The following is a 24581-nucleotide window of genomic DNA, read 5'->3' as shown; positions in this document are numbered from 1 at the left end:
CCCTAATATGAAAGTTTTTCTATTTCTCCTCTTCCCCACTGTCTCCTTGGAAAGTGTGTGCATTTTGGAGACATAACTATCTTTGACAGTTTTATGAAATAATTTTTTTAAAGTATGGATGAGTTGGCAAGTGATACATTGGTTCTCTTTTGCAGTGAATAAATTTTATGCTGTTCCAAAAATGTTATTTAGAATAAAACTTCCTTTGAAGCCACAATAGTCTTATTCAAAATATTTATTTAGACCACATTGTTTAAATATATATAATTCCCTTAAGGAACAATTGTCATCTAGATCAGTCTGAATTTAGAACAAATAGACCTTCTGGAATTCATAGAAATGCAAAATGGGTATTCCAGTGCTTAAATGCTTATATACAAAAGGAGTTGAGGTGTTCAAAGGTTTATATGTTTAGGTACAAAAAGAGTAGAATTCTTAAAAAGTGATGATAATCTGAAAAAAGTATAATTCCCAAATGTACCAGATGTATAAAGTTATATAGGAAGAGAAAATATTTGAATCATAAGCTAAGTGAATGAATGACTCAACTAGTGAACAAATAAATATACATAAAAACAAAGCAAAGTTTAATTTGTGCTGGTCCCTAATATACCTATAATTAATGTTGATGAAATGTGCTTTAAACATGATGCAAAATGAGGCTATTTTTGTAAAATAGATTGTTATCCAATTAATGATTTAAATTACACATGTCTTTTATGTCAAAATAAAAATGTAGTCCTTAAGAGATTATCTCTTTTATTGGTCGTCCATTAATTTTAATAAGTCAGGGTGGTATTTTGTTAGTATTTTTGAAAGTTTATATTGTTGGACTTCAGATTATATAAATGTTTTAATATCAACAGTTACCATATCTAAATTTATAACTGGATAGTTTGTAAAGTGTCTTCTTTCAGTAGAAACACTTATCCTCTAAGCTGTTTTTTGTTGTTGGTATAGTAAAATCATGTTGTGAGTTAACTAAAGAACATGTTATTTAAAGAAACTAATACTTCACCTGGGAAGATCTGATATAATGCTCCACACAAAAAAAAGACTATCGAAGTTGAAATAAAAACTTATGGGAGTTTCGCCTTATAACTTAAAAGTACCAATATTATTCTTGCTTAGTCAGCATGTCTTTTTGGAGTTCTTATTCTTATCACTAATCCCTTTAATTCATGCAGCAAAGTTTTACAACCTAGCTAATACATAATTGGACCATTGACATTGGAAGAGAGTCCCTAAAATTTCAGGTAGATTATACGATTAAGTATTTCTTTAGAAGTAACAATGGAGCAAATCAGGAATGAGGGTGCAGTAAGAAATGAGTTGACAGTATGGACCCCAACATTGGAAACCTAGTAGGAACCCATAGATTTGATGTTCCTTAATGAAAGAGAAATACTTTAAACTTGTCTGACCAAAGTGTAGGAAACAGTAAAAACCTATTCCTCTTACTCTGGCCCAACCACACTAACAATGTCTAAAATACTGTTACTAATAATTCAATTTGTATAAAAATCCAAATGATTCCAGGAATATGAGCCTCTGGAGCTGTGTAGTGAGTGTAATTTTTAGGCATAGAACTGCAATTTCAGGTATCCCCATGCCTAACCCCCACCCCCAAACTAGTAATCATTAATTCCCACTAAATCAGTAAAGAGATCTTTTCCTGGCAGTTCAGGCAGTTACAGTAGATTGTTAATCTGTGAATGATCAGACTAAGTCTTTTCTGTCTTCAGAATTTCCATGCAAATTAGAACTAAATGCATGACATAAATTTATTAACTGTCATCTAGGAGCACAGGTCAGCTTTAGCACAATTCTTAAGCATAGGTCTTTATCCATAAAAGTTTACACTCCATTTATGCTAATTTTCTGTGGATTCATTTTATAATATAAACTAGTGAAGTGAGTTTTAGAAGTACTTGTAAGGAAATGAGAGATGTTTTAGTATGTTTTTCAGTTTTTTAAGATACAATTTTAGTTAAAATGTTCACATAAATGGCTTTTTCTGTTTTACTTTAAATCTAAAAACAATTTAAATTTATTTTCTTACATCACTGTCAAATATATAGTTAGAATGGTTTTGTAGTTTTTCAAAAAAGGAATGGAAATGGGGGAAAAATGCAAGAAACTGGGAAGTGGTAGAAAACAACACATGTATAGTGGGTCTTAACTGGCCAATGGGATTGCCCTTCAAAATGTATCTGAAAGATAAACAAAGCCTTTAAATAAGCTCAGCAGAAGAAAAGTAGTATTTGAATAATATTTATATGCCACATTTTCCTTTATACTGTCCTTTAAAGAACACTTTCACAAACAGTTCACTTAAACCTTCTTGTGTTAGAGGGTATGAGAAATGTTTGCATTATTGCCATTTGGATAAACTTAAATAGGACTATATATTAGCAGCAATATCTTATTTTTCTTTTGGATGCCTGGTATTGCAAATCCAGCATCTTGTAGATATAATCGTTTATTCTTATTCGCTAGGTCAACATTTCTAATTTAAAGGCTATATATGAATGACATAAAACTGTTTTAGTGAATTAACTTCATTTTGTTGCATTTTTTGTAAGAGACACAACAGTATCGAAATTCATTTTTAAAACACTCCAGGCTCCTCCCAACTAAAGCTTTTAAAAATAGAAGTTGGTGTCATTTATTAAAATGGCGAAAAAATGTAGTACCTTTGAACAGATGCTGATCCTCTTTTTCCTTCTTTATTTTCCAGGCCATCCGTTGCACACTGGTAAACTGCACGTGTGAATGTTTTCAGCCAGGGAAGATTAACCTGAGGACTTGTGATCAGTGTAAACATGGCTGGGTGGCACATGGTGAGGAAAATCTGGGCTTTTCTTCTCATTCTTGTTATGTTCATGTGAATGTGTGTGTTTTTTTAGAGCAGTCACTGGCCTGGAGAAGAGAAGGGTTAGCTATGCTCCAAGTGTTAGTTAACATTTTGCCTGTGGCTCTCAAAGAGCATATTCTTGGCTCCAAGAAGAAATGCTAGGTTAGACAAGCAGCTCTCTGCAGAAGGGCTTGATGTTTATAGGACAGTGGGGCTGTGGGGTTCTTACTGAACATAGCAGCAGCCAGCAACTCACAACTTTGTTTGAGCTTTGATGGAAACTCAAACATGCCACAGTTGGCCTTTCAGGGCCTGCCCCTCAGAGGGTAGCTGGCAAGTCCTCTGTGCTTTAGGAGAACTCCTGGGTGACTGCTCACACCGTTGTCATATGCATAAGGGGCTGAATTTATCCTTCCAGATGTCAAATTTTGTATGGGCTAAGGTGTGTGAGAGAGTGAAGGGGAACATTATTTGGCTGGTGTCTGAAAAAGTAATCTGTAAATACTCCTTTTCAGTGTGCACTGGATTGGAATTGGGTAGTACTGGTCGAGTGTGGGTGCCTGTTGAGGTGGGGGTGACCCAGAGTGCAGGCTGGAAGTGCTGAGGCGTTTCGCCAGGCGGATATAGCTGTTCCATCAATGAATGCACCTTGATTATATTCTTACCTATGGTTTGAGTTATTATGTTTAAGCAAAAAGAGAAGGAAGTAGGCAGAGAGACTGAGCAATTTAAAAGGACAGGTAATGTTTATAAAAGAAATCTTGGCTTGAGATTTTTTTGACAGCCTGGGGTATTGGTTCTTATGTGGGCATATTCTTCATTCCTAAGCACTGCCAAATTTCTAGTAGGTTGTAGTTTTATACATTTCATGTTATTCAAGCAAGATCTGAGGTAGCAACATAGGGCCATGCCTTGAGATGCTTTTAATTTATTATGTACGTTGCTACGGCATGTGTGTTGGAGTTGCAAGGGCATTTCAGCCATGTTTCTGTGAGAGAACGTGGTCGAGAATATGCCGGAAGGGGCTGTGTTTGGCAGATGTAGCCACAATCCCATAATCCTTCAGTGCCCTCAGGGGCAGATCTCCTTCCTGCACGCTGATAACTAAGGCCAAACTCCATAACCACCCTCAGTCCATTCTTGAACGAGCCATGAGCTGCTATTCTTTTGTTGTCTATGAATGTTATGGCATTTGATAATTTTATTTCCCAAATGCCCTTCTTTCCCTAAGAAGTATTGGCTCTGCTAGGTAGTAGGTACAAAGCTTATGTCTCAAGACTGTTAAGCATCCTGAGGTAACTGGATGCGCTATGGGCAGAGACTGTCCGGGGGTCAGATCCTGGCTCTGCCACTTAGACGGTACTTCACTTAATAGCTCTGGATTCTCAGCTTTCTTATCTGTAAAATAGGATTAATACTAACTCTGTCAGAATTTGTGAGAATTAAAAAATAAGTGAGGCCTTTAATAAATAATACATGTTAAAAATAACAAACAGGACAATGTATCAGCAGAAAAGGAGGGTTAGTAAACACAGGGCTTTTCATTTATTTACTCTCTCATGTTTTCCAAAGTTGTCTTATATTGTCATCATATATCTGCAGTAGTAGCCTTGTGAGTATGAAAATTTACTACGTCACCCAGAGTTTGTTTTATCTATCCAATACCCATGTGCAGATTACATTAGTGGTAAAATGGAAAAAAAAAAGCATGTGGGGCCATCCTTTCTGAACAACATAAATTATTCCCATACAGTGGTGGTTTCTAAGGCTTTCTGGTGGTTGTGATTTTTGCCAAACTTCAGTAAGATATTTCTGTTACATCAGATTGTATTTTTCTTGCGGTGCCATTAGAAATTCTATGCTTCTGGGATATTAATTTTGAAATTTCTCAGATCTAAGCAAAAGGAGTTATATTTCTTTTCCCCACCACCATTGTCACCTTGGCCTCTCTCTTCCCCCACAAAGGGCATTTCTGTATATACAGCTCAAAATATGCACACGCGGGTTTGCATCTTTTACTCTTCCCCCATTCCATAGGGCACACATGGCAGGGAGAGGTTGGCTTCTAGCCTCTGCATTTGCAGTTGGGACGAGAGCGCTCACTCTTTTTGCCCCTAGAATTTAAACTCATTGCTTTATTCTCTCCCCGTGCACAGAAACCCTGAAATGGCTTCTCTGCCTGGCTTCCTTAGACAGTACAGTGTCCTGTATGTGGGCAGGGAGGAAGTGATATGGTTTTTCTAGCATGTGGTTTTGTCTGAAATTCCATGTAACAGCAACAAGACTCCTGGAATACGTTTCATAGAATTTTTCATGGTAGCACTGAACACAATCTGTCATTTTTTTGTGAAAAATATATATTAGTGGTGATGGTTGTACACACAGTGTGTGTAAATTCATTCCACTGAACTGTATACCTAAAATGGTTAAAATAAAAATTCTGTTATATATATTTTACCATAATAAAATTAAAAATATATGTATTTTAATATTTGCTGCTAAAAAATATCCAAGTACCAAATTCAGGTATTCCCTCTAAAAAGAAGAGTTTTAAATATGAAATTGTATTGCTTAGTCTTCATAATATTTGTTGGCCTCTTTTGAATAAATGACTTCCTGTATCTCCTTTCTTAGCTACATCTTCAGTTTCTTCATAAGATTTTGGAATTCATGGGTCATTCATTATATATCAGATATGTGTATGTGTATATATGTGTATGTTTATATACACTCTCACTTCATTTCTGTACAGATTGCTTCTCAAGCCCGCTTAAATTGTTGACACTAGCTGCTTTACAAAAATCTTAAGAAAGATTTTTAAAAAAAGAGTGATTAATTCACATACTACAACATCTGGAATTTGAAATTATTCACTGAGCTGTGTTACTATTCAGAAATTACTCTCGTGAAATCTTTAGCACCATTGAATGAAGGGGAAGGAAAAAAAAAGAAAAACAACTGTTCCTTGAATACCAATAGGTATTTCCCACTGAATTTATAAAGGAATTTCTTACTTTTTTTTTCCACTAATGGACTTTAGCTTTTTCACTTTGATAATAGAACCCAGGGCTTTGTTGAATTTGATTTTATTTAAGGCAAGCCTTTTTCATATAGGATGGCCATAGGTATAGTCTATAATTATAGTAAGTAGGCCAAAAATAGCCAGAGCTGTCATTTCTAATTTTGTCATGTTTCTGCTCAGAGTTCTTGGTTAAAGGGCCACAGCCTATTGCACCTAATTCGCATAGCAACTGTATGGATTTTTCTCTCATGTCCATTGTCTTTTTTTATGTTCTTCCTTCATTCAACTAAAATAATATAAGTGAGTCTTGAAAAAATAAGAAAGCTTTCCTCTAAGTTCAGTTCTTTTTCTGTTTAAAATTACCAAGTAAAATATCAAGGTAAGAGCAGTAATAGGCTAGTTTTCTGTTGATGTAAAGGTTTATTCTGGTAAATTCAGTTTATTGAGTTTTGACTCTTTTCCTCCTTACTACTACAGTGGTAACACTATACTATTTGCAGAATTGAGGCTTCAGCCAAAGTTGTTACATGGTCATGAGCACTGGCAGGTATTACCAAGACCCAGTGGCAGATTCCCTACTGGTTTTTCTCGCTTGGAGCATCTCTGCTTATAATGAGAAGTGTTAACACTAGAAATTTGTTGCCTTTCTGAAATATTGGAGGCACAGTGAAAAGGCTGAGAACCGCTCTACTAAACCATTTTGGTTATTTGTTATTGGCTAATTAATTTTAATGTCTGTAGACTAGAAGAAGGTTTTATTTCTAAATCATTAAATTAAGGTGAATAAATTAATGAAAAATAAACTAGATTCTCAATGGATTTAGGAAATACTTAATGATAACCCAAGACACCTGGAGAATGGCTGTTTTTTTCCATGTGGGTGTGTATTTGATTTCTGCATTTCATAAAAGAGGTGAACAGATTTTAGAAAGATAAGTTCTTTAGAACATTTTTTCCATATAGATCAATAATTTTCACTTTTGATGAAGCCCACTGTTGAAACTACTTTTTAAAAGAACAGTTCCACTTTTTCTTGGTTACATCTGGTGAGCATTTGGCAAGAATATGAGGCTTGATGAATAAAATCGTATGTAGTTTAATGAACCCCACAGCGACTTCTTGGTGGAAATGATTCTCTTTATAGAATATTTTACTTAAAACCAAAAGAATGTGCCATTCCAACAAGTTGTGTGAATGTTAGAATTTTCTTTAACTTCCAGGCTATCTGAATTAACATTCAAGTTAGTTCTTTTGGCTGAGTTCTGCCTGTGAGAATGCTTGTTATACTGGAATTCTTGAGACCTTTTCTTTATTATTTTCTATAATGATTTTCCTTTACTACTTGCAGTTCATTCAAGGGAAAGACAGTCCTATGTTATTAGCTTAATTATTTGCTCATCAAGCCAGCTGCTTTCCTGCTGGTATTTTATCCAGACTATTCAGATTTTTTTTATGTTAAATGAGCAGGCTTGGCCTGCATCATCTGGACTATCAATTAATAGATATTTATTAAGCATATATCATATGTAAATCACTGTACAGGTATCCTTCAATTCTTCAGTCTGTGCCACAGGAAATGGTGAGCAGTATAAAGTTGATTTAGTGTCATATACCAACCAGCTTTATGGTTTAATATACTGTAAGACTTAATATTCATGTAATCCATTAATTTCAAACCTTTCTTTTTTTGTAATTCACTGAAAGTAATTTCTCCCCTTTTTCCCCCAGTGTCATTGAATTTGACTTTTCAGCTTTTACTTAGTATTTCTTATCAGACTCAGGGATCTTTATAGAGACCCTCACCTGAATAGAGGTGCCAAATAAAATATTGGACATCCGGTTAAATTTGAATTGCAGATAAACAGTGAATAATTTTTTAGTATAAATGTGTCCCAGGCAGACTTAACTGGTTGTCCTGTATGTTTATTTGCTAAATCCCCAACCCTACACCTAAAAGACTGCCCAGGTTAGGCACGAGTAGCCTGAGTAAGGCCTAAATCAGGGCCTTTGATCATGAACATTTTGTGATTGTGTTAGTCCCACATTTAGAATCATGAGATCTTAGTATTTATTCTGTTTACAAATTCTTCAAAATTGTTGGAGGAACGGTGCTTTAAAAGGGCTCGAGAAGGGCAGATCAAAACTGGTAATTTTTCATTTATCCTTTGAAACGTAACATGTCTTTATTGCTTGTCCCAGTCTGTATTCTGCATACAAATTTTCTAAGCTCTTTGGAAGTAGTTTGTCCCTAACTGGTAACTTGGGAATATTTTCCCTGATTGAGTCCAACACGCAGTGCTATACAAGTAGAAGTAGCCTCTTCCTCTCTTGTCCTCTTCCTCCCTGGTCTTCCTCCAAATAGAAAGTCCTCTACTGTAAGCAAGAAAGCATGACATTTCTATGACTCCATGCTCATGCTGAGAGGTTCAGCAGCAGTTTCTACATGGTCATTTGTGAAGTTGTCAAGTTAGAGAATGGAGGGTGAAAAAAACTGAGTTTCCTTTGACAGAGGAGGATCATACTCCCTGGTATTAACCTTCTCCAAACAAAAAGCTCTGGCCTCTCTTTTACTGACCTGAAGATTCTCCCAGTAAGAATGAATTTTCCTTTGGGAGAAAATTGTTGTAAAATGTGTATTTAGGATGCGGTGAAGTGTGGGGAGGTGTGCATTTGAGTCCTTCTCAGTACAGGAAAGTAAACCCAGCTTAGCAGTGGCAAAGTGAGGGCTTGATCCTTCTGGGAAGATGTAGATGACCATGCTTCTAGGGCTTTGATTAGTATCACATAGCTAGAACTACCACAGTCCCGTTCCCTGGTACACTGGTTCAGAAAGCTGGAAACTAAGGCAGAAGCATATCTGTTTAAAAGAATTTGCTTTTCTAGTATACTGAGTTCTTCTAGATTGTGATACCAATCTGGCTGCTTTGCCTAACTGCAAAATTATTTTATTCAGAGAAACCAGTTTTTATCAGCCTCCCAGCTCTGGTGAGGAATCTGCGTCCTGGTCTCTGCATGGGCAAAGCGCTTGGGTATTTCTCCACTTATTTATTTTTATTTTAGAGAGCAAAAACAAGGCCATTTTCCTGCCTGGCGCGGGAGGCTTCTTTGCTTGCCTGAGGAAACAATGCCCTTTCCTGCCTCTCTCCTTTACTCTCTGATCATCACTGATAAGCTTTAAAGGGAGGACATCCTCAGAAATGCAAAGGTTTGGTGCTTGGTTAATGGAATTAACTATATTCTTACTGTGTCCCTGAGCTGCTTATTTTGATTTGTTTGTCAGCCTACCCACCTTTGGGATGGTGCTTTGAACTCCCTAGATTTTTTTTTTTTTTTAATCACAGCATAAACAGTGCCTCCCCCTCAAAGCCCTGTGCTTTCTGCCTATCAGCCCCAGATTTTTCTAGCTGCATCTTATTCAGATGGAACATAAGGTGAGTCTGGCGAGTCATGGGTGCTAGAGTCTAACCAGTGTCAGTCCACTGTCAAGGAATTTCTTGAGAGGCTCTTGAAATAGAAATATACAGCATATGAACCTCAGGAACATGAATGTGAGGCAATATAGAATAGTAGGTAAAGTACAGTTCTTGAGTGAGATTGTTTGGGTTCATATCCTGGCTCTACCATTTACTCTCAGTAGAACCTGTTTTCTCATCTGTGAATTGTAGATAATGATAAAACCTAGCTCATAGGGGAATTCCTAGAAATAACTGAGATAATCCAGGTGCCTTGTAGATAGTGAACACTAAAAAATATTAGTTTTTACTACAAAACTCTTCCAGGTGTAAAACTTCAACCTTGAGGACACAACAGGCAAATCTTAGCATAATAAGTGGTTAAAAGTTGGGTGTGGCCAGGCCAGTCTGCATCTTGTTGTTGATGTCTTCTCTAAGCCTCATTTATTTTATCTTTATATTTGAATAATAATAAGAATGTACCTAAATATTACAGGGTAGTTTTCAGGAGGATTAAATGATAGAGTGAGTTTAGCCCAATATTCTGGCACAATTGTAGCTGCTAATATTCTTATTAATATTAAAATAATATAATATTAAAAATTGATATTAATAATATCTAGAGTCTCACTTAAGGTACAGATGTGATGGTTGATGTGATGGTTTCTTCCACCTCAAGGGCAGGTTTTCTTCAATGCCCAGAAGCAAAGTTCAGGTCATCAATTCTTTTGGCTATGGGGGCAATAATTTCCTAGATGATACAGTTTTCCCCTCCAAATCTAGCACATTTCCATTCCTTCCATTTCTCCTAAAATGTCATTTGAGCCATTGTTTGAATTGAAGTAGGGAGCACTTCGTCCTAAAAATCATATTTTGAGAACTGCTCACGAGTTGAATTGAATTGTAGAGTACTTACCTGTTAAAACATTGAATCCAAAAATCAGAAGTGCCTGAATTTTAGAAAGGGTTAAGGCTGTTATTTGCCTATTTTCACACCTATCTCTGCATGTGAAGTGCTTTGATGGGCTAACCACTTTATCATTTTATTGCATTTTATTACATCATAAATTTTTATATCTTGCTAACGTTCCTACAGGAAGCTTAATTGTTTATAGGAATATCTTAATTAATTGGAGTTCACCAGGTTAAGCAGAACACAAATTGAAGGAGTTATAAATGAAACAAGCTCAACTCCTCTCGTTTTACTCAGGACACACAGTTCAGATAAACTTGGAGTTTCAGCCAGGATGGAGGGACCCGGTGTGCCTCAGCAGTATCACGGTGATGTTCCTATTTTGCCTGCTCTATCCTGTCAGACACAGTGACTTCCTCCACCCACCCACCCACCTCCACTTTACTTTTGTACTGAAGAATGAAATCATTGGATGAGGAAAGTATGGTATTTTGGAGAGAATTCTTACTCATATTCTGGGCGGCCTATCATGTTCTTTATATATCCCATTCCTTACCAGATTATGAAGAAACAAGTGCCTTCTAAGGGAAGATTTTTTTTTTAACCCTTCAAAAGCTTCTTGAATATATATTCTACAAATGAGTGAGCTGAAACATTGTATAGAAAGTATTTTAAGGTGTTCCTGCCACAACTGGACAGACTTGTAAGCAGTATCTGAGAAGGGCCGATAGCAAGAACCTTCTCTTCTGGGAGCAGCTTCTTGGTACCCAGGGTCCTTGATGGCCATGGAAGCCCCCACCTTGGCTTCCTCTGCATTCCCACTCCAATGACACTATAAATACAAATATAAACCCGTCTAATTGAAATGACAGTCTTGTTGGGCCTCAGGTTCAACTGGCCAAGGGATGCAAAGGCAGGTCTAGATCTGGCTGTCCAATGAGGAAGCCACTAACTTGAAATGTGGCTAGTCACAAATTAAGTTGTACTAGAAATATAAAATACACGGTGGATTTTTGAAGGCAATCCATGAAAAGAATGTAAAATATGTCATTATTAATTTTTGTTATATTGAGAACATGTTGATAATATGATATGTAATGGATTAAATAAAATTAATTTTACTAATTCTTTTGACTTTTTAAATGTGGCTACTAGAAAATTCAAAATTATTTATGTGGTTTGTATTATGTTTGTATTAGAGATGGCTTCTCTAGACCCTAGGTGTGAGATAATGTATTAGGAGATGTAACACTTAGGTTCAAGTTGTTTGGTGGCATACTAGATAGAATTGATGTGAGAATCCTCAAGATAGAAATCCAGGCTCTTGTCGGCCCCTCACTTGTCACTGTAAACTCTGTTCCCTTTCTTCGTGCCTTCACACTTGCTGCACTATTGATCGTGTCCAGTCTTTCCTCTGTCCGGGTCAGTGAAGAGGGCTCTCCCCCATCAGGGGGATTTAAATGCTCCTTTCTGCATGTTCTCAGCACAATTCATTGAGGCCAGGGGGTAGTTCCTGTGTAATACTGAGCCTTCCAATAATTTGAGAATTCAGCAGCGGTGGTTTTTCATCTTCATGCTGTTGGTACCTATGGCAGCATCTCCCGTGTGGTACAAGGAACAAAGGTCTATGGAAGAGCTTATGTTTACCTGAAAGTCTCTGATTCCTAATTGCCAGTTTCTTTTGCAACAGCCTCTTCCCATTTTAAATGGTAAGCACATCCTGCAAGCACCTGTCTTTAGTCCTGTTTCTGCAGTTCTTTTCCAACCCTTACTCCATTTTCTCATTTGCTGTTTCCCTCTGTGTCTTCAGACAACAAAACAAGAAAGGTAGGTGGGAGGTTTTAGTAGCCTAATGAATGAGGAAGTATATTTTAGAGAAGTCTAATTTGTTTGATCATTAACAGATGTTGGCATTTTGGTTTTATTCAGAAGATAAGATCTTGAGTGAAATGCTTTCCACTTTAATTTGATGGTGCTTCAATACTGCTTTGCCTCCAAAAATCTGAGAGTAAGAACCCCCCCCCTTGGCTGCTTATGGTTTCCACTATCAGTAAAAATTAAAAAACAAATCAACCTCTAATGTAAAAGAAAACACCTGTTTGGCTTGGAGAAATTGGCCAGGGAGGTCTTTTTTTGCTGATGGCCAAAAGCAACCATCCCAGGGCCCCTTAAAAAAAAGTCATTTTTTCCCTTTATTTCATGTGAGCATTGGCAGAAACTCTGACAAGCAGTTCTTCATATTTTATTATGTTCTTGTCTGCAGAATCTCTGTCAGGCAAAAACCTCGTCAGCGGAAAACCTGTCGTCGGATCAGAGGAGACAAAAACAGGTGTCACACAGGCAGTCAAAACTGAAGGAAAAAAAAGATTAGGCTAAAGAGAGAGAGGCAGACAATTACATTAATGCCATTGCTTTTATCTTATAGATGTGTGTTATTATCTCGGGGTGCTGAGTGCGCAATTGCCTCAAAGAAAAGTAGACAGGAGACAAGGGAAACTTGATAGTTATTAACTGAAGAGGCAGTGTGTCAAAGCTGGATGGGGTTCAAAGTTTTGCAAAGGAAAAAAAACTGCAGGAAGCAAGCAAAGACTGTGTGGTTCTGCTTTCGGCTACATAAACCTAGTAGCAATCTAACATTTTCTACTTGGAAACAGATCATAGAGAGAAAAATTACTGAAAGATTTCATTGAGAGGTTTTTTTGGGGTAACATTTATCCTATATACATGCAACTGAATCATAACCTTTTCTCTCCTATAAAATCTTGCCACAATGTGAAGCATGGTAAGGCATGAAGACAGGCATTTGTCAGTTCAGCTGTGTTGTTTGGTTACGTTTAAAACACCTATTATCAACACACTTTTAATTAAAAAAAGCCATTAAGGAGCCCTTTTACTAAGTGTGAACATCTGTACATACAAGCTGTAAATTAGGAGATTGCATACGCATGCCTCAGTGAGAGGCTAAATGAATTTGGCAAGTGTTTTCTATTACTGGTTTTTAAATACAGTAAAATATCTAAAGGAAAAATTGCTACATTTAAAGATTTGTATTTAATTTTGATTGTACCAGTTGGTGCTGATTAATAGAACTTTTTTTTTCCCTAATTAGAAATTGGGATCATAATCATTACCCAATTGGTAACCAGAATTCAAAGCGTTAACCAGTATCTTCCCTCTATTTCTTTGCGTTATTTTAGTAGACTACTTTCCTGAAAGTTTGGGTTCCATTAACTATTTATGGTGATATAAAATAGTTCCATTTTGCCAGTGTCCTAAACCTTAGAAGAGTTTGAGCCTTGTTTATAACTCGTACATGTCGAACAGCCAATGTATAGAGAATAAGATGGTAACATTTAGGTTTCCCTGTTCTCTCAATCACATGTTGATCATATTACTGGAAAAATCAGTAAACATTGCCCTAGTCTTTAACATTTACTGCTTATGCATTTTAAAATTGGTTACTTTAGTCTTTCCCTAAGCCCTGAGACTGTCCCCTTAGCTTTTTTTATGGGCAAATCTTTATGTAGGGTCTTTTATCCCACTACTTGGATGCAAAACAGTTTGACACTTGATATATGCATTAAGCAAATCTAGCAGACCAGAAGAAAACACATATCATTGTCAAAAGTGTGTGTGATAGCCCAGAGTTTTAAGGGATTACAGTGAAAAAAAAAAAGATTGATTATAGATTTGAATGAGATTTCAGACTGACTTGCTGGGGGAAGGAGGGAAAAATACTTGTGACACAAAGGTGATGTAAATTTTTTTTTTAAAAGATTGAATACAATCATTTCTTTCTTTTTTGGTATTTCCCACCAGATACGGACTTTTTGTATCATTGCTCTCTCCATTGCTCTCTGTCAATTTTGAAATACTTCCTCACTACATCTAATTGAGTTTAAAGTATATGTTCTATCAAATAATAAATATGCCTTGCATTTACAGACTTCCTTAGTGATAGTCTTATATAGATGCATGCTGTTATGAGAAAATTAAGTCTTTAAAATGAATGATATAAGGTAATGTGTTTATTCTCTCACAGAAGAGTAAATAGTTTAGTTTTTTTGTTTAATAAAAAAGACTTACATGGTTTGTTTAAAGTAGCAAATTTCAAGTTACTTTTTAAATTGAATATATTCTATAGTCAGTGTACATTTAGTTGATTGATATCTAAATTGAATAAAGTAGGGTTTGTTTGGCCAACTTTCAGTTAGCCTTGGTGACTGGAGATTGGATGGGAGAGCAGTAATAATAGTAATTCCCAAACCTGGTTTTAGCAAGTCGATTTACTTCCAGATCTCTTTCTAGATCTGTCAAGTTTGTAGATTACATTTTCTCTTTTCCCCTTAACACTTTCCATTGGTATTGCTGCAAATAAGCAAACGCAAGCCCTCCAAAGTAGGCCATATAAGGAAGAGAAAGGAGAGAAAGACACAAAACCAAGGGCCTGTTTAATCTACCAGCTAAGAGAGTGAGCTTCTGAATAACCAAGCCTTGACAGTCCACTTTTATGTGTGCCTCAGTCAGACTTTAATGATTTCCAAAGTCTGTTGTGAAAACTTTATTATGCATAAGGCCACAGAGGGGGAAATGCCAATCAGTTTGAAATATTAGTTGTATAGTCTCATGTGGAGTTCAGATTCCACCTTGGACTAATTGTGGGTGTTTGTTTGTGTATATCCCTGTTCTCTCAAAGCTCTATGTCAGCTGGGGATAATTAAAATCCATAGGACAGTGGGGACTTACTCGATGAACTACTTTTGTCCTCCTTCCCTCCCTAGAGTTTAAAATCACATTCATAGTGATCCATGAGAGTATTCAGATACTATTCCTCATGTACTGAGGGACATGGAGAAAAAAAATCAAGGACCATTCACATTGGTATATAAAGTATAGTAATGTAATCAGGGTTTGTGGCGGCTTAAGTGTAGTTTTTTTTTCCACTTTAAACGCCAGCACTCTATTTGTTCAAGAAAAAAAAAAAAAACCTTTCACACGTAAGGGCTGACAGTTTTTATCACCAAGCTTGGAGATCAACTGTTTCAGCTACATGTCGGTTCTTTGCCTCTTTCTTGAAGAAAATTTCTAGAAGCAAGCTTTCTCTCTCCTTGGTATTAAATATCCTAATTAATTCAACCTTGACAGTTACAGTTAGAAAGTTGTGACTTAAATGGAACATGAGTTATTTTGTACTTAATTTGCTCCCAATTACATAGTTCTTTCCCCCAAAAGTAGTGAATAAAATGTGCAGATCTAAATATTACTTCCAGTCTTAAGGATTTTTTTCTCTTAATCACAATCATTGCCCTCCCTCGTGATCCCGATTCACTAAAAAGTTTTTAATATGTCATCATTGCCATTTATTAATATTCTCCCTAAATGCTAAGGCTTTTATTAGGATCCAGCTTACAGTCTACGGGTAGGTTAAGCCTTTGCCTTGAGCCCTGCTGCTCTTGCCTAGTGAGATAGCTGACTCTTATAATGGGAAAGGATTGATGTGTTATAATGATTCCAAAGGGCCCCTTTATGATGAAATTCTAAATACGCAAAATCCCATTAAACCTGTAGAAGTTCATGGGCTAGCTACATTGAAATGACATATCATCATATTGGGTATAGTGTGCATATTATAAAGTGTGGTATAATTGGAAATTATTGGTCATATTAGCAAGAATGAGGAGCCGCCACCCTCATAAACTCAGAGGTTATGGCCTGGGCATTTGAGGTAGAAGAGAACAATATTCTTTTTATAAGTAATCAAAACTTAAAAATCTGACTCCAGACATTACTCTAGTAAAATCTCATCACTGACAATTTTATTTTAGAACTCTAAAAGTAATCATGGAAAGAATTCCGTAAAAACAATCCCTTTAAAAACTTGTGTTAAATGTTAATCTATTGGAAATTTAAAAAGCATCCTAGGACCCAGAGTGCCTAAAAGCTGACCACTTGATGCTATTATAGTTTGGAATCCTAAAGGGAGTTGAAGTAAGAGACATGGAGTTCTCAAAATAATTAGGCTTGCAATTTAAGGCTCACTTGTCTTTCTCTCAAAATGAAAGAATAAGGCTTCTTTTATCCTTGTAATATTGTGTCAAATTAGCATTTAATTTTTTTTAGTATCCAGTGCAGGAGTGGAAATTAGTAAATTGAAAAGATAATTTTCATACAAAATTTTCATTGTTTTATTCTGCAAAGTAGGGGGCTCTGAAAAACCACTCCACTTCGCTCCCTCCTTATTTTGTTGAATGGCTGTCAGCTTCTCCCCACTGCTGTGGCTGAACAGCTCATTAGATGGAATCCACTGGATATCAGGGCCTGAAATAAGCATATTCCTGTGGAAACCACCTAAGTAACTTGAATTTGGCTTTTAAAGAAAGTTGTGTTTTTAAAAAGTTGTGGAAAACTAAGGACTATAAACCATCACTGAGAGCCAATTTTCTAGGATCTGTGAAAAGCACTTTTATACTCTTACATTAAGAAAAAAAAGTATCTGAATATGTTCTTATTTCTGTGACCTTCACAGAAAATATTGGAAGTGAAGTCTGTAGAATTACAGGTTTACATTTGTTTTAATTTATTTGAAGGGCTGGGGAGTAATGCTTGTTATTGAAAATTGAAATAAAATATATTCATTCACATTTCGTTTGAAAGATGCAAGCTCTCTTCACTATTTAATACATTTGAAAACTCATTTTTACAATGGATATTACTTTGTTCTTTAAGTTAGCAATATGAAAATGTAAAAGTATGTATTATTTATATTTGTTACAAACTTTGCATTACATTTCATACTTACATTACATTTACATTACACATTTATATCAATGAATCACAGAAATTCCTCATGGTAATTCTCTTCTTCACAAAAATGAGTTTTGTTCACCCAGTCTTATGTGTTTTTTTTTTTAGTTTTGTGGCTTAGCCACCACTTTCCCTTACAACACTGTAGATTCTGTCAAAATGTTAATTGAAATTACAGCCAGGCCTTAATTTCCCTTTTGTTTTATAACCAGAAAATTGCCTGTTAAAGCTTCTGTTTCTGGCATTTTAAAGAAATTCAGGTAAATTATGTTCCTTTATTAACCTAATTCAAAATTTAAGAAGCTCTTATTTTATGAAATTTTTTTTCTAGCTAGTAACCATGTGGTGCAGTTAAAGCTTGTTCTTTTCTCAGATAAAATTCTGCATCCGAAAAAGAGGTTAAATCATCCGTTTGACCTTTCTCCCCCCTCTTCCAGGTTTTTACAAAAGAAAAATTATCCTTCATTGTAGATCCTTGCAGTCTTATTTTGTGACTGTTCTCTGACTTCTTTTCAGGATCTGTACTACACCTTTCTCTATAGCTGTGAGACTGTCCGTCTAGCAATTGATCACAAATCTAGTGATCTGTACTATTACTAAGACCATTTTCGTAAGGTGCACTCTGATTTTAACCTGCTTTCTTCAGCTCTACTAGACTTCCAGCCTGTTTTTACGTAGGGTTCCATTGTAGGCCCCCAGATAAGGCTTGGAGTGGTAGGAAATGGAATAAATGATGCAAAGTTTAGTTAAAATTCCTGCCCAACCAGAAGCCCTACCCCTCCTTCAAAAATGGCACAATCACCCTTCCATGCTTTTCTCTGGAGGGCTGTAAAGAGTAAGGGAGGGCTGGAGACAGGGTCGTGGATGCAGTTAAGAACTTGGTGACACAGCGGAGTCATACGTTTACCCTCCCAGTGCAAGCACAGTCATGGTGTTTTGTTCCGTATTCTGTGTACACTTAACTGTGTTCATCCCTTCGGCAATAGGATCGTTGAACACCCTTGAGTGATGTTTTAGACATGGTCACTGCTTAAAATCAAACTGTCGTGATAAAATAGGCACATAAGTGACCCCAGCGAATAGGCAGCATATGCTTGGGTCTTAGTGATCGGCACACGCAAGTGCCATAGCTGTGGAGACAGTTTGGGTTCAGATGAGGGGACTTCTCCAGGCTTCATGGGAAAAGAAAATGGAACTTGAAGCTGGAAAGGAAAGGCAGTCAAAGAGGTAAATAAGAAAGAGAAATGGTACTGCAGAACAGCTTTGGAAATTAAAAATCTGAAAAATTTAACTCTGCATGATGGGGTCCTGCTTGTCTCTCTGGCCTCATCCTGTACTGCGCTCCCTGGCTTATGTGTCCCATGCACATTGGCCTTGCCTGGAATACCCACCCTCCTTTCGATTGCTTTCTGATGTCACATACACAGTTCACAATTCTCTATGTGTATGTGTGTTTTTAAAAAGTCTTTTTTTCCTTACTGGTCTATCAACTTCAAATGAGCCCAAATCATGCCTGCTCTGTTCTCCACTAAATCTCTAACACTTGGCATAGGGCCTGGAAATATTCATTTAGTGACCAAATATTAAAGTGCTAGGAGTGTTGGAAAGGCGGTGGCAGGTAGTGCTGAGGTTGGAGCAGTGGGATCTCGTGGGAGAGTCAGGCTGGAAAGTCAGTCAGTCTGTCCAGTGTAATGTGCCAGGTTAAAAATTGGAGTGGTGGGGATGAGGACACTATTGGAAATATTTGAGCAGAGAAGAAACACAGTCTAAGCTGTATTTTGAGAAGACTAAGTTGAGGGTTGTGTATAGGATTTATCAGGTCAGAGAGAACAGAGAACAGTCACTGGAGTCACTTGCACAGTTATGAGGGTCTGAAAACTGGCCTGCAGTGGTAGATCTTAGGCCAGAAAAGAGGGATTGATCCAGGAGAAATTACAATGGAAGAATTTAACTTACAGGCACTCACAAGTAACTGATTACATAGGCAACAAGGGGGAGTAGTCAGAGATCCTTTTGAATATTCCTGCTACATGTTAAGTTAGAAAACTATATAAAACTGTATAAAATTATGCATTGAAAAATGTGGCTGTAAATACATCAACAAGGGGACATTAGTTGGATTCGTGTGGTGGAACTATGGATGATTATATATTTTTTTGTTTGTTTTCCTTTGTCTTGAATTTACAATATTTTTTTTTTGTCAGTGAGCACCTATAACATATCCAATCAGATAATAACTGAAAAACAAATCTAATTTCAAGCACCTTGGCCGAGTTTCTTAGTTCTGCTATTCGTTGTGGTAGGGGTCAGGCACATGTTTGGGTGTTCATAGATGTTGATTGAATGAAAGGGAAGTAGATTTGTTTGAGATTATGGAGAATTTTTTGTTTTAGCGTTGCAACTGGAAATAGCAGGGCATGGTGTGGCAACATTTAACAGGAGTTAGAGGCCTGGGACTTGGGTAGTGCTAAATTTATAGATTAAGTATCACCTGCATAGTGTAGGAGTATTTGGATTCCCAGAAGCAGATTGTCCTCGGTGGGAAGTTGAAATTTCAGAGGCAGATTATAATAGGAGGGGAGTTGGAGAGGCAGCTGGTCTGGGAAGCCGGGTGTTTCCTTTCCCCTGCATCTCAGTTGATTGTACCTCCAAATCCCCCAAGCTGAAAAATCTCAACCATTTTGTGACCCTGGCTCATCTTCCCAAAGCAATTCAAATATTATTTTGACACTCAGGAGAGAGTTTTATACGCTGGGCCAGTGCCCTGTGTATCGGATAAGTGGGGGTATGCCTTTGTTTTGTAAAGTAGGAAGGGTACAGCTTCCAAAGGAGAGATGGGAATGGATAATCTGCAAAAGTATGCAGCCTATTCTCAGGTGGTTCTGTTTTAGGAAAGAGTAACTGTGCAAGTTCAGTATCTGGAAATTAAGTTCTTATGTCTGCGTACGTCGTCTTGGAAGGCCTGTGCATATCCAGGGTTTTTATGCATATTATAGTATGAAGTCCACAGAGTTAAGGCATTTCCCACTTGGCTGTTGCAGAATATTTCTCTGTTCACTTGGCCCTCAGCCATCCCTGACCTCCAGCTCTGTGATTTCGGCACAGTATGTGTGTGGAGGCCTATGTGTCAGATTCACCTGTGGTGATTTTTCAAACTAAACACGACCCCCTCCTCCTCTAATATTCTTCTCTAGGGGGTTGTGGCTCTGCAGCTAAGGTACATTCAGCACCTTCCTCAGGCAGGGTTACTGCTGGGCATATGTTATGATCCCCAAGATGACAACCATTGCTTTCCTGAAACTTCTGAAGGCTTGCTCAGGTTTTATTTCCAAAATTCAAAATCATTTTCATCCTGGAAAATGTTTAGCATTTTCTATATCTGATGAAGAAGAAATGAAATTGTTATAAGCTCTCAGATGTCTTTGCCTTCAGGATTAAGACCCCTTACAGCTTAGCTTGCCCAACCCTTGTGGACTAACCTCCAACTATTTTGCATCAAGTGTTGGACATTCTTTGCATATTCAGTCTTCTGTGATTCTTAAAGTTTGGTCCCTGACTGGCAGTGTCATCAACAACTGGAGACTTCTTAGAAATGGAAATTTTTGGTTTCTACCCCAGATCTACTGAATCAGAAACTCGGGGGGAGGGGTCCAGTAATCTGTGTTTTAACAGGCCCTCTGGGTGATTTTGCCTTAGTTCTGTCCACTTAGAGTGCTCTCTTTCTCCCTGGCCTGCTGCATTCCTAGATATCTTGCAAGAAGATGCCTTCCCAGGAGAATTGCCCCCTCTTCTTTTTACCACAGTATTTTATCACATCTCTTTTGCAGGATTTATATTGCCTACTTCTGTCTACACTTGGAGGTGGAGACCAAAACATAAATTATTTTTGCATCTGCATACAGTGCTTTGCTCAGTGATGTTATTAAGTGCCAAAGAATAAATGAATGTATGTATGAATGAAGAAGGAGAGCAGTTAAGGAGGAGTGGTGATCAATGGGGTCAGCTGCTATGGAGAGATCATGGAGAATAACGAAGGAAAAAAAGCCATTTGATTTCACAGTAAGGTGACCTTTGAAATGCTTGTTTCAGCAAAGTGATGGGCAAAAAGCCCAGATTGCTAGGAGTTGGGGACTTCCAACATGATGAAGACTTGCAAGTTTCCAGACTTTTCTTATTGACCATTTTATCTGATCAGGTGGTAGAAATAGAATTTTCTTTGGAGAAATGGTTAAGTGATGCTAAGGCCAGTTACTTACCCTCATTGAGCTTGTGATCTCTGAAAAGGTGGAACAGTAATACAGTGGTGTGTGCATGTGTGTGTGTGTGCATGTGTGTGTGTGTGTGTTTTAAAGGATTAAAAGAAAAAAATTGTAATCCCCTACAATAATGCCTGCCATGTAGTTGGTCCTTAAACTGGGCATTTCCTTTCCTGCCCCCAGTTTTTATTAATGCTACTAAAGGCTCCCATCACCCTTTATAAATTTAAGATATGAAATTGTTAAGAGAATTCTCATTCTAGTCTTCAGAGAAATTGAGTCACATTTGGCCTGGAGCTATCTCTAGTTCAACTTCTGACAGCTACTTTGAAATTACCTTGGAGCCAGTTGGGAAAGTACCCCCCACACGGTAGTTGTATTATTCTTTTGGTTTCAAGTTACAGAATCCCACTTCATACTGACCAAATCAAAAGAAAAAAAAAATGTTTTATTGGCTAATGTAACTGAAAACTCCAGGAATGTTATCAGCCTCAGGTACTGCCAGATATTTGGGATCAAAATCGTCAGCACTTGGTCTTTCTCAGCCTATCTTGCAGCCCAACTCTCCTTGATGATATTCCCATTCTCAAATGTGTCTACTAGCTACAAATTCCGAGGAAAGAGAAGAACTTCCCAGTAGTTCTAACCAAAATCCTGAATTCATCTTACTGTCCAGACATAGGTACCTTGCCCATTCTTGAATTAATTGCTGTGGCAGGGAACTAGGATATATTGGTGTTCCAGTCCTGGCTAAGGAATATTCAGTTCCATGAGATGCTGGTACTGGGTACAGGGTAGGAGTGGTTCCCCAAAGGGAATTCCAGTTGCCTTTACCAGAATGAAGGGGAATAGATGCAGAGCAGACAAAACAATATCATCTTAACATATGGAAAAGTGCTTTTCAAACTGTGCTTTTGGGTACCCTACCCATCCCTCAGAGATGTTTAAATGATTTGAGGAAGAGAATGAAAAGTGGTTGTAAGTTCTTTTATCCATGCCCACTCTATCTTCACCATGATCGGCTTCACTTTTATGTATTCTGTATGCCACTTGAACACATTTGTACACAGACATACGTGTACTTAATGCAGGGATACAGGGTGCCAAGATCATGCATAAAAGCCAGGATTTAATGTCATTTGATTTCCCCTCTGCTGAACCTTTTCAATTTCATATTTGTCGTGGCCATAGAAGTGTGTATTGTGAAGTGTTTGAAATGGGTCAGGAATGTCCACGAAGGGTAAAGTGGTAGGAGCAGATTTCAGTTATCCTCTCTGGTCACTAGATTCTATACATGGATCAGCCGCTCATTGGAAGACCAGGTAGTTAAGCTGTACTTGAAGAAGAACGGGAATAAAATACCCCTTTCCTGCTGTTTTGCAGTCTAAATGCCCTGTGGAGTGAGAGAAGACGTCAATCCCTAGGCCTGTGAATCCCTTATCTTTCCCAAACGTTAAATTAATTTTTAAGGCTATTTATTCAAAGTTGACTTAACCACTAGAATAGGAAAGATCAGACAAATCAGCTGCAAGAAATGAAGTATGAGGAAACCCGAACTCTTTGACAAAGTATTCCTGGGAGTAAATGTGTTGAATGAAGCCAGCGGGTAAATGATAAGGGCCTTTACACTGTGGATGTAAGAAAGCAATTTATCAAGAGTACATGAACTCTCTAGTGACCACAAGTCAGGAGGAAACGAGAGTGGAGGAAGAGACCTGAAAAAATACATTTGAAATTACTAAAAAAAGAAAAGAAAAGAAAAGAAAAAGTGTGTGTATGCACTTTTAAATACCTACATCAATTTGCAGAAATACTGATATATTAAAATAGGAATTGCTCTAAGTGCACATGTACTGTAGCCTAGGTCATAATGGATAAGGTGTTTAGGAGAGCAAGTGAAAAAGGCCACAGAGTGCTTTAGAACTTGCAGAAAACCAAAACTTTCAGTTGTGGTTATGATTTTAGCTTGGATGTTGTTGTGTGATATCCATTTGCCTGACTCATGAGATTAGGTGAACTCTTTCAGGCTCAGATACTTATTTTTTTTAATCTCTAGAAGGGGCAAATGTGTATAATTCTGAGTTAGTATAATACCTTTTGTATTCCATTAAGGATTCAAAGCACCTCTCATTCATCATCTCATTAATCTTTGCAGCATCTCTTTGAGGCCTGTAGATAAGACAATATTATCTTAATTTTTGACTTAGGTGAAACAGAGGCAAAATGTAATTACAATATCTCTGGTAGGGTTCTCTGTATCACAGATATAGATGGGATTAGAATTTAAGACCTCATCTTGGCTTCTAGTTCCAGGGTAGAGATGTGATTTCTTAGATTTGAGGAGGAAAACAGCCCAATTGTTCAGATGCTTTGTTTTATTAAAAATATTTGCTCTCAGAATGTTCAATTCTCAGTTTTCTCTATTGAGAAAACCCAGTTAGCTGAATATACAACAATTTCCTAATTTTAATTTTAGTTGATTTTTGTCATTTCTATCTGATACAAACCCTTGTCAGAGATGTTAATAAAGTGACTAAATTAAATTTATGAGTGATTTGAATTTCTTTTTTTCTGAGAAACTTTTATAGGACATGCCAGTGAAAATGAAAATATCTAAAAGGTGAACGTCAAGAAGGAAAAATAAGGAGAAATAAGTGCTTGGATAATCCGCCTTAGCTAATTTAATTTGAGTTAAATTCTTCACCCACAACAAAGATGTGTCAGCTTTCCTTATTTCTTCTAAATTGGGCTTTTTACTCCTATGTTCTAAAGAACATGCTTGTCTTCCTCTTTAAACCATTCAGGTATTATAAGGTATGAATCTCATTCAATACAGTTAAATTAGTTGAGCCTGCTTTCATGGCTTGAGTTGAGGATTTTTCTTGAGGGGAGGAAAGAAGGACATTAGCACCATGTTAGCTTGAGTTGTTCCATAGTTCAATTAGCAAATTAATTAGTCGGGTTTTTAGAGCCAGCTATAATCATTTAAAACATCCTCAGTGGCTCTCTTTCTGAAAGTCGAATGTGTTTTGTATTTGCTGTGGTGTGCTTTTATAACAAATAAACTAGTGAATCCCCCCAAAAAAAGACAAAATAGGGAGCAGGTGGGAAGAGAACTATTTACATTGGAAAATCTTCCTTAAACATCTGTGGCCATCATCCATCAGTAGAAATGGAGCCCTGACAACTTCCAATAACTTGTTTCCAATTTTTCTGTCTCCACTCTCTCCATCTCTGTATTCCCACCCACTTCCCTGCTCCCCACCTCTGGAACTTG

At 37.2% G+C, this 24581-nt stretch overlaps 1 protein-coding gene across 3 annotated transcripts in view; it reads left to right on the top strand.

Moving 5' to 3' along the window:
* Window positions 1-24581, top strand: part of BNC2 (basonuclin 2) — a 314550-nt gene that overhangs the window by 174066 nt on the left and 115903 nt on the right. For all 3 annotated transcript variants that reach the window (XM_037797011.1, XM_037797010.1, XM_037797009.1), the window contains one exon: window positions 2741-2843. In XM_037797011.1, coding sequence (XP_037652939.1) covers window positions 2741-2843 — 103 coding nt within the window. The remainder of the gene's footprint in view (window positions 1-2740; window positions 2844-24581) is intronic.

The sequence above is a fragment of the Choloepus didactylus genome, chromosome 10, assembly GCF_015220235.1.
Source record: "Choloepus didactylus isolate mChoDid1 chromosome 10, mChoDid1.pri, whole genome shotgun sequence".
Taxonomy (NCBI): domain Eukaryota; kingdom Metazoa; phylum Chordata; class Mammalia; order Pilosa; family Megalonychidae; genus Choloepus; species Choloepus didactylus.
The sequence above is the reverse complement of the archived record's forward strand: the minus strand, read 5'-3'. Positions and strand labels throughout refer to the sequence as shown.